Raw genomic sequence first — 10260 nt, 5'->3', positions numbered from 1 at the left:
GGTTTTTCTTTATTTTTACTTAGAATAATATTAAACACATCAAAACTATGATATAACACAAATGGGGCTATGCAGTGACCAAAAAAGTCACTGTCTTATATTTTAGATTCTTCAAAGTAGCCAAAAATAATATTTTTAATGGTTTTTTTTTTTTAAGAAATTCATACATAGGCATCAGCTTCACTTCTTGTATTAGGCTAAGAAATAAATTTCAAGCATTTAAGCATTTAGATCAAGCTTCAGATCAAGATGTCTTTGAATGTATGTTTCCCCTTATCTTAATCAGGTCTGTCCAAATGTTTGACTGGCACTGTATGTGCAGCATAGTATCAACATTATCTAGTTTTACTTTATATCTGAATTGTGAGAATAAAGTCTTGATATAACCAAGGTGCAATTACATCAGTTATATTCACAATTTATTACGCCTGTTACACGAATAATTTTAAATGGGCTCCCACCATCCTGTTCAAAATTCCTTCAGTACTGGTTCTTACAAAAAATGGTAAACCACTGAAAATCATTCCTAGTTTAACAAAGAAAATATATAAAAGAAAGATGACCAAAATGATGTAAATGATGGAAATGTAGATGACCAATATACTGGTAAATCACAACGTGTTGCACAAAGCGTTTTGGTTGAGTGTTATATTTCCTTATATGCCAAAGCAGTGTGGACTAAAAAGTACAGCATGTAATGAAACATTGCTGTAAGTACTCTTGTACATGACTTGTCCATTATGGATTCAGTATATAGTAACAGAGTTTTTACTCTGTAAATATCTTGCTCTCTTTCAAGGTTCATCCACAAGTACAACATCTAAAGCAGCACATCAAAGGAGCTGGTAGCTTGGGTTCGAATAATATGACAAGGTATCAGATAGATTTAAGTTTATGTTTTTGTACCACTGCTGACCACTAGGGGGAGTCATTGAACCATCAGTCCCAAATCTTGGGGAAAAAAGACAGTCAGCTCAGGTTGATAAGGGAAGAAAACAACAGATAAAGAAAGAAACAGAAAGCACAGTAGAAAGAATGAGCAAAACAATTATGAGAGAAAGAAAGACATGGAAATAGAGTGAAGTGCATAAAAATGGTGATAGAGAAAGACTAAAAGAAAAGTTCCATAAATAGTGTCTTATCTCTTGATACACTTGATGCTTTCTAAATTTAGCAATCTGGCTAAAAAAGGGGAAGAGGCTGATGACCTGGTGCTAAACAATACCGGGCTTCAACAGAGAACTTTGCAAATGAGTATGTGGCCTCTGTGAGGAACAGGAAGACTGTCATATATTTGCTGGATTGAAGGAAGTGCTATCAGTGTCTGTCAATGCAGGGAATGCGAAGAAGCCAAAACAATTATTGCTTGGCTGACCCTTCTGACTTCTGTGGCCCACCCCTATTTTCAGAGAGCAGCACTCAGATTACAAATGTTCCGTTCACCAGCTGGAACACTGAGGCCTACTCTGAGCACGTTAGCTGTGGTTTCTGGGACCTGTCCTGTTCATATCATCAAAAGGTAAAATGCTAAATGCTAAAGGCACGTGGACCTCAGGACTATAAGTCTTTTTTGTAAGAATGGGCTGTCTTGAAAATGAAGGATGTGCGCCAGGTCTTTGTACGACATACCCTGGACCGCTCAACAACATTTTGAAGGTTATTTCAATTAGCTGAAAAGGCTAATTGAAGTAGAATGCATTGTTTTCCAGCAATCATGTGTACAGTATGTTGCCTCCTCCAGAGAAGAACCCTTGACTCCGTAGTACTACATTTACATTTACATTTATTTATTTAGCAGACGCTTTTATCCAAAGCGACTTACAAAAGTGCATACAGTAGGTACAGCGACAGTACGGGGACAGGATGTGTACAGTTCCACAATGAGACAGTTCTCAGCTGAGAGCAAGGTCTGTTTGAGGACGCAGTACTATCAGATTTTTACAATTGCAGCCTAAAGGGCAACTAGTACGATATACTTTCGAACGGCAAACTTCAACAACAACAACTGCAGATAATATTTCCTCTGAAATGTGCTGTATTCAACCAAAATGACCCCCAGTCCTTACTGGTACTTGGCTGAAGGGAGGCTTATAATTTTCAACCAAATGGCTCCAGCAAAATGCAGCTCTTATTCACCAGCCAGCGTTTAGATTTTACGTGTAGCTTGTTCATTGAAGAGAATAACAACCTGTGAGGATCCAATTAAGCTGGTGTAAGTGGTGGTGTAATAAGTACTGGTGAGTGGGAGAAGGTGGGTTATGCATCTGAAATTTACAAAGAAGACATTTTATCTAATCTAAATGACTGAGCACAGATGAAAGTCATGCACTCTGCTGGCACAAACACATTCAAGTGGCCTTTCTGTGAAAAGACTGCTCTGTGAATGGAGTGCTCAGCGCTCACAAAGCCAATAGGTTCGTGACAAGGAGCAGGGAGAATCCAAAATGCAGAGATGACTCAGGACACAAGACATTTGTTTGAAGGAAAATAAAGTTGTCTTTACTGGAGATTCGGGACAAACAAAACTGGCTTAGTACAAGCGTTCTCACACACAAAGCATGGCGACTCAAGACAGAGCAATTAAATGAACAAAGGGCAGGGCTTAAATAAGAGAGCAGGGGTGTAAACAATCACTAATTAACACAGGTGAAAGGTATTAACTAAATGTGACATGGAACACAGGATGTTTTGTGGCCATGTGGTGGGCAATCCGGGAAGCAGCAGCTATGCCCTTGACGAAGAATTATTAATGAACTAGGAAAAACAATATAACATTTGGAGACCATAAAAACATGTTTATGGATTTTGCTCAATGACAACAGAGCCTCTCTGAGGTCATCATCAGAAATAGCACAAATTCCCCCGTGACCCACAATGCAATCATGCTCAATCACATGCTCGCACACTGGAGACTTAGCAGAAGCACCACATGCACGTGCCGTTCATTGTAATTTATTTCTTTTTTCTTCTTTAAAACCATGTTGGTGGTGCTTGCTTCAGCCTTATGATGTACCAGAGGGCAGCGCAAATCCCCAAAGTTCGGGTTGTTATTGTCCGAGGGGCCTCTTGTGCTGGCACAAGAAGACTCAGATGTGTCACGCTGTGGTGCTTTACTGTTGTCTAGTTCAATAAAGGAACATTGTGAGCCGTGAGCAGGTCGGTCCGCAAAGGTTGAAAGCCTGGGTCAGTGCAGACACATTGTTAACTGGACGGAAAAAAATATCCAGGCCAGAAAAAATGAAATGATTTCAGCCCACTATTAACATAAGGAATCCAATACCATGCCCAAATAAAGTGTATGTGCAATTCCTTATCATGTCTACATTCTTATACAGCTTTGACTGACTTCAGACTTTTGATCATTGTTAAACACATGCTTACATTCATTCAGATTATACATTGGTCTGCACGCCTAATCAAATTACTGGGTTCAAATTGGCCTGGATGACGTTTCTATGGAAAGAATGCCCCTCTAATGTGATTATTTTATGACAAAAGCGCATGATGATCACGTCTTGGAATTAACCACAAATCCTTATTAAGCCTTATAATATTCTGTCCGGGGCTTTTACATTGTGTTCGTTGGATGACTGGATGCTGTCACACAACTGACTGATGTACTTTCCTTTCACTTTGCCAGAACTTTGCACCACTGCAAATATTTAGTGTCTATGACAATTTTAATGAACAGATATTTATAATAATGAAATAAATCGGATTTAATTGGAGACGGGGAAAATGTACTTCTTTCTTAGAGAGCATAATATTTTTTCTGGAATCAGTTTGACGCTCTCACGTTTAAGAGGTTCTTATTCCTTCCGGCAGGTGGCACTATAACCCTACGAAACGGCCTTGATGATGCCACCAGGAACGTGCACTTTATGGACTGTACATAGTGACTGTATTCCCCCTAACTTCATACACACAAGTCTGGTCTTGTAAATTTCTGCTTTTATCTGTTCTACTGCAATACAGCAGTCACTATTCTCAGCTTCATATGTACAGACTTGCCTCTGGCAAGTATGTGATTCCAGTTTATTTTCTCTGTTGGTGAGGTAAATTTGTTGCTCCTCCTCCCCAGCAAAAAAAGACAAAGCATAACATTTACAACCTAATATTGTGAGATCAGTATTTATTGTAAGGGTTCCTGCACTGACCTGAGTATCCTTGAATAGCCTTGACTAATGCTTGTTATGTGCACTTACTATCTGTGGAAATTATTTTTTTCTTCCACATGCTGAATCACTCTCCCTTGCAGACCTCTCATTCGGGAAAAAGAAACAATATATCTTTATTAATTACACTTGTTATAGCACACCATGAAATATGAGACATTTAATTTCTCTGTGAGGTTGTGATCTATAGTGGGATGATCTGAACCCTTGGACATAAATGTTTCCATGAGAAATGAGCGTATTTCATAATGTAATACTTTTTGGCAAGCTCTCTAAATACACAAATATAAACTGTGCTCCGCTGTGTGCCAGTGATGCATGCTCAAGGTCTTAAATCAAAGCGGTCTTCGAGTTTTCCCTTTATCTCTGGTCCTGCTGTCAGAGTCGTGGACGTCAGAAGGGAGATCTGGGTGCGTGATTCCTAGTAGCCCAGCCGGCTTGCTGTGTCCCTTTTACTTTAAATGGAAATGTCAGGGCACTGCGACAATGCCAATTGACGTGGACAACACACTTGTGTGCATGCGCAGGGTAGCAAAGGTTTGCGTTGCCGCGTCAGTTGATATGTTCAGATCCCAGAGTATGCATGGATCAAAGAGGCAATGCTAACTGAGGATGTGGCCCGGGCAGGGGACAGAAGTCCCAGGATGCACAGGGCCCAGCAGGAGGCACGCACAGCCACACATGAGTGACTCCAGCTGGGTGTAAAGTCACTTTATCTCCAATACCGAGCAAAGGAGCACACTGCGTATGTTTTCCCGTATCTGCTCTGATGTGGTGGCAGCCCTCGAGGCTCCTACTCTCACACACTGAGGGAACAGAACAAGGGAAAGGCACAGTGACATGAAGAAATGCATCCTGGGATACGGGCATGAAGAATTCCACTGTACTGCAGCACGTGTGCATTCCAACAACTTCCATGAGAAAGAGGCAGAGCCTCAAAATAAGATGTTCCATAATCTAAGGGAACCTGTGCAAAGCTCACCTGCTGTGAGCCATTCAGTCACTTTCAGTGTTCACTTTTAGCATTTGTTTTAGACCAGCTTCAGTTTCTAACTGATAACGACAGCATTCTTTCCAGACAATTACTATTGAAGATTGGCATACTTCCCCTTTTCCCAGTGGGTGCTGAAAATAATTTGACAGTGAATGTCTGTCATGGATGCTCTGTTTTCCTAGCGCGCTTTACAAGAGTTCTGTTTGACTATTGAACGATCAACCCAGGTCCTGTATAAGTAAATGCAATTGAGATTTTTACACATTCAAATAACTCACAGCTCTAGCTCGTAAAATGTGTGAGAATATTGCAAAGAATTCTCATAAAACCTGGTAATTGTATTGTCAATAGGTAAGTTTGGCTAGATGGCGCTGCAGTCCTTGACATGACACGTCATTGACACGCTCCGTCTCTGCATGCTTCTCCTTCATTTATTTAATCAAATCGCATTAAGCTGCGCTACAATCCTGTTGGCGCCTAACCTTAACCTTTAAGGTGACCCTAGAAAATCCTTAACCTTTCCTCTGGCCTGGCAGAGTTCACGGTGATCGGGTTCGGAAAAAGGGAGGAAGTGAATTAGTTCCATGTTGAGCCACAAATGTATCTGGTGAATGGGTAAAAATACCAAAGTGTATACGTCACTGCATGTAATTGCAGACCTATATATAAAGCAGCGAGTAATTTCAAGTTTTGGTCAGCGAGCTAACCAAACACAAAGGGCAAGCCAGGAAAGAAGTTTGTAAAAAAATATATACTCCCTGTGAAAGAGAAAACTTTATTGAAATCACATAAAATTTTGATCACCCACATGCTTTTGCCCTTTATGAGAAAAACAACTGGGCAAGGACCTACACCTTAATGACTGTCCCAAGTTAACAGCAGTGTTCAACAAATAGTCCCAATGTTTTACAATCATTGACTTTCTAGGCATGCGCCCATAAACGTGTTATTATTGCCATTGCTGCCCTGGCTGATTGAGAAACCCTTTGCTCACACAGGTTTAAGCATGAAGATTTATGTCAAAACAGTGGCGTCTATAAGCACCCAGCACGCACGAAGATCTTGGCCCTGGGTTTGAAGTGTCGTGCCTCCGGCTCATTGTGGCTCATGTAGACATACAAAGCTTTGCACATTTATTAGTTCACAAAAGTTTTGATGCTGCTCCATGCACAGATAAGGACATCTACACCAGGAGCACAATCACACCAGCCTGACAGTTATTTACACGCTGGCATCACAGCATCTCTGGTTTAGGCATCACATTGTGATGTCACGCATGCCATCATGAATTCTTACATGATCTGTGGGTTTTGGATGTTGGGTTAGACCAGCAAAGGGGATCGAGGGGGGGGGGGTATTAGCTCCATACGTGTGAAATCAAGAGAGCGGTATTGTGCAAAGAAACAGCTCAACGGTCTCAACTTCCTGTCGCACGTGGCCCACATCCTGAGGGGGCTTGTGCCCCAGGAGTCGCTAGCCTTCTCTCGAAACCACAGCTTATGAAACCAGCCCCCTCCCTGCATCGTTTTGCATTCTGTGCCCCCCCCCCCCCAAACCCCCCCCGCTTGAGGAATGCTTTGTAGACACCCCTCGGAGTTTAGCGTCGATCGAGACGGTCCCTGCTCCGGGGGACCCGACGCTCCTCAGGTCCTGCCGAGGCCGGCTGCGGCCGGTTTAGGTATTGGGCAAGGCGGCAAGTATGCAGCGCGCTGAAAACAGGAATGCGGGTTGGCACCCTGGCCGCCCCCGGGGGCAGAATTAACGAGACCCTCGTAATGACTTAACGCAAACCAGGTGGCGCGTGTCTCGTGCGCGGCAGACAGAGATGGACAGACGGAGGCATGCCGCTTGGTGCGGGAGAGAAGGTCTGGACCACGTCTGGCTTTATGTATGCAAATGTTTATTGGATGACCATATCACTCAGTTTGACATGTAAAATCGAACTCATATACAAATATATTATAACATATACTATAAAAAAACAATTGTTCTATTACCACAGATTGAAACACTTAACATCCATAGCACAAACAAATGGAAGTGGAAACAAACACAAGAAAAGCTACAAATGCCCATATGCATTTTTCCTGTATAAAAATAATTCTATCTTCATAAGTACAGTTACAAGTAATGGATATATAAAACATTTAAATAGTGATATTGCAGCATATTTTAACTTATATACAGACTGGCAATAAAAATATATATATTTATATATGGATTGCACATTTCTCTATAAAAAATTAAGTTCAAGTATAATACAGTCCTTGAAGGACTACCAATGTTGTTTTCCCTAATTCCCCATACAGTGTCCAAACGCTTGCTCTAACATCTTTATAGTTCTGTATTTGGAGTCCGACTCCCCGCCTGGTGTTGTTGGCATCAGTGATCAGGTTTCTGTCTCTGCCGGATTTGATGGGGTTAAGTCCGTGCAGTTGATGCGTAGGGAGAGTCCAAGCAAACGAGCGCTGTTTTTTTTTTGATATCTGCCTCTTCATTTTTCTCCCGGTGAGAGGCATGCGATAGTGATCTGTCCACCCCCCACGCCCCCCCCCCCCCCCCCCCCCCCCCGCACCCCTCTCGGACCGTCTCATGTGCTGCGTTCTGGGACAAGAGACTCTGCTGTTGTGTCCTGTAATTCCGGGCGAGGTGGAGAGAGGCGGCGTGGGGTCCTCTGTGCAACACTCTCTCGCCCCACTGCCTGCTCCGCTGGGGGGGGGAGGTCAGAGTCAGCGCCGTGCAGGTTCTTACTCAGTCCATTGCCTTATCTTCAAACAGAGCCTCAACCCCCCCTCCCGCGCTACCCTGCACCCCCCCCGCCCGCCCGCCCTCCCCAGTTGTTGTTGTGCTCTGCGTCGGCGACGCTTCCAGTGAGCCTGGTCCCTCGGAGACGTGGCGGGTCTCCCGTTCTCGCGCCTGGAAAGAATGTGCTGGAGCGCTCTTGGCAGGACTCTGAGGCATCTGTAGAATTTTGGAATCGGCCAGAGGAGCTCGGCCGGGGGCGAGGGCGGGAGGGGGGGGAGGACGGGACGGGACGGCGGCGGGACGTTCCCCCGCCTCCCTCCCTCCCTCTCTCTCCCCTCCTTCTCCTCCCTCCTCGCTCATGTCCGTCGGAGGAGAGCCTCCAGCTTGTGCACCCGGCTGTCCGCCTCGCGCCACACGGGCCGCAGCCGACCCCCCTCCAGCCTCAGGGAGACCCGGCGTTCGGGGAGGGAGCGGCGCCTCCTGCCGTACCCCAGCGGGCTGATCTTTTCCAGGGGGGCGTTGTCCACCTTGTACTTGTTGTTGAGCACGTGCAGCCGGTGCGCCAGCTCGTGCACGGAGCAGGTGGGCAAGGAGCAGCCCGACCTCCTGGCCCGGCTGGTAGAGGACCTCTTTGCCCGGATGCCGATGTCCGTGCTGGAAGAGAGCGAGAGAGAAGAGCACGTCAGTCCCACAGTCCCACTGCAGCCTTCCTGGACAATTCCCCTGGTGCTACAATATCGCCAAATTACTTTGCATTTGTCTGGCTCATTTGCCATGTCTCATTACTCTCATTTAGTCTTAATAACGCAGGCACGATCAGTCTTAACATGTACACCCTAATGTATAATTATGACATGCTAATCAAAAACTGTACAATTTTAATGAAATGCTCTGTCCTCTTACCTGGAATGAGGCTTTAACGTGTCTTTGACATCTTCTGGTCTGACAAACTGCATCGCCTCTGCATCGCCCACTGCGGACACGCTGTTTGAGTCCCTTTTCGTTCTGCTTTGCAGCCAGATGCTCAGCCTATGTGATTGGGAAAGTGATTTCATCAGCAACAAACCAAAGTAAAAAAACAGACTGCACATACTCCAGTAAGGTGACACAACGTTATGTTTTACATGACATGCTATAAAGCAAACTCATTGATTGACATATCTCACCTCTTTTTCATTTCTGAACTCAGAGCCAGCTTTGCCCCATCCACGCTGGGCGCAACGGAGGCTAAAAGACACCAGCAGAAGAAAGTCTGAACGAGCAGTTTCATTATTGCTGGAACCTGTGGAGACAGAAGAATAGCACTTGTTAGTCATGGATCCTTTTTTTAGAAGAGGATGACTTATCAGTTCCCTGCCTGTTGTCTCATGCAAGCCCCCCACCGCCCTCAAAAAAATCCCACCTGAACCTGAGAGTCCAAAAAGCTTATTTGCACTTATCATTTGATTATTTGAAATGTCAGGCTGAGGCTATGATTTGTTTGGTTAAGTGAGCTCTTGGCCATCCCTCTGGCCCCTGCTCAGCCTCTGTTCAGCGCTCGGAGTAAAAGGGCACAATCTATAAATCTAACTTGCTCAGAAGCCAAGAGCACTTCGCTCCGCAAATGTAATACCCCTCTCTTTCAGAACTCAGTCCAGTCTATCCAGATTTAATGCATCGCTATGGCTGAGAAAGTCAAGACTTGCTTGGTATTTTTCTCTGACAGGTTACACACGTGCTGGGATATCCCCCCCCCTTCCATCTACAGCCCTACATACTGCACACACACTTAGATAAATAACTGCACCACTTATATAACAAGACAGATAGCCGGTGCTGGTGCTCTGCACTTGCACACTCTCATCCGAAAGATGGATCAAACAGGCGAGCGGGAACAAGAGAGAAAACAAGTAGGATCGGGTTCAAGTGTAAAGGCACTTACCTGAAGGTTTTCTATAATCCACTTAGGGAAATTGCTGAGGAAGAGTCCGTGAGGAGAAAGTGTCTCAGAAGCTCTAAGCTTTGCTGTTCAGGGCTGTGAGGCAGCTGTGACACCCTGCTAATGGTCTGAGTCTCCAAGCCAGAGGTGGGAGCTTTTATACCGATGGTGGGCGGGGCTCCACAACTGACGGCCCCCTCTCATCCTGAATGCCTCCACCAGCCAGTCCAGAACAATGAGACGTGCTCTGCCTATTAGCAAGCAAATGCAATCATAGTTTCAGAGGGGGACTTTGGTTATACGAGGAAATAAAACCCAAAGGCTGTGATTGAATTTCAGTCAACTGAAAGTGACTACATGTATTGATGTGTTATAGTGCATTGAGGTTTGTTTGAGCTGTGTCATAAAATTCAGATGTTGCTGCTGTC

The 10260-nt window shown here is 44.5% G+C and overlaps 1 protein-coding gene across 1 annotated transcript; it reads right to left on the bottom strand.

The window, feature by feature from the left end:
• Positions 1–8003: 8003 nt before the first annotated feature.
• Positions 8004–9947, bottom strand: LOC118788163 (pro-adrenomedullin-like). The gene is made up of 4 exons (XM_036544055.1): positions 9836–9947; positions 9081–9196; positions 8818–8943; positions 8004–8568 (listed from the first exon to the last, which is right to left on the bottom strand). Exons 2-4 carry the CDS (start codon positions 9182–9184, stop codon positions 8271–8273), a joined length of 528 nt encoding a protein of 175 aa, XP_036399948.1. The 5' UTR covers positions 9185–9196; positions 9836–9947; the 3' UTR covers positions 8004–8270.
• Between the last annotated feature and the right edge of the window lie 313 nt (positions 9948–10260).

Source organism: Megalops cyprinoides, chromosome 13 (genome assembly GCF_013368585.1).
Source record: "Megalops cyprinoides isolate fMegCyp1 chromosome 13, fMegCyp1.pri, whole genome shotgun sequence".
Lineage (NCBI taxonomy): Eukaryota > Metazoa > Chordata > Actinopteri > Elopiformes > Megalopidae > Megalops > Megalops cyprinoides.
This window is presented reverse-complemented; position numbering and strand designations above follow the sequence as displayed.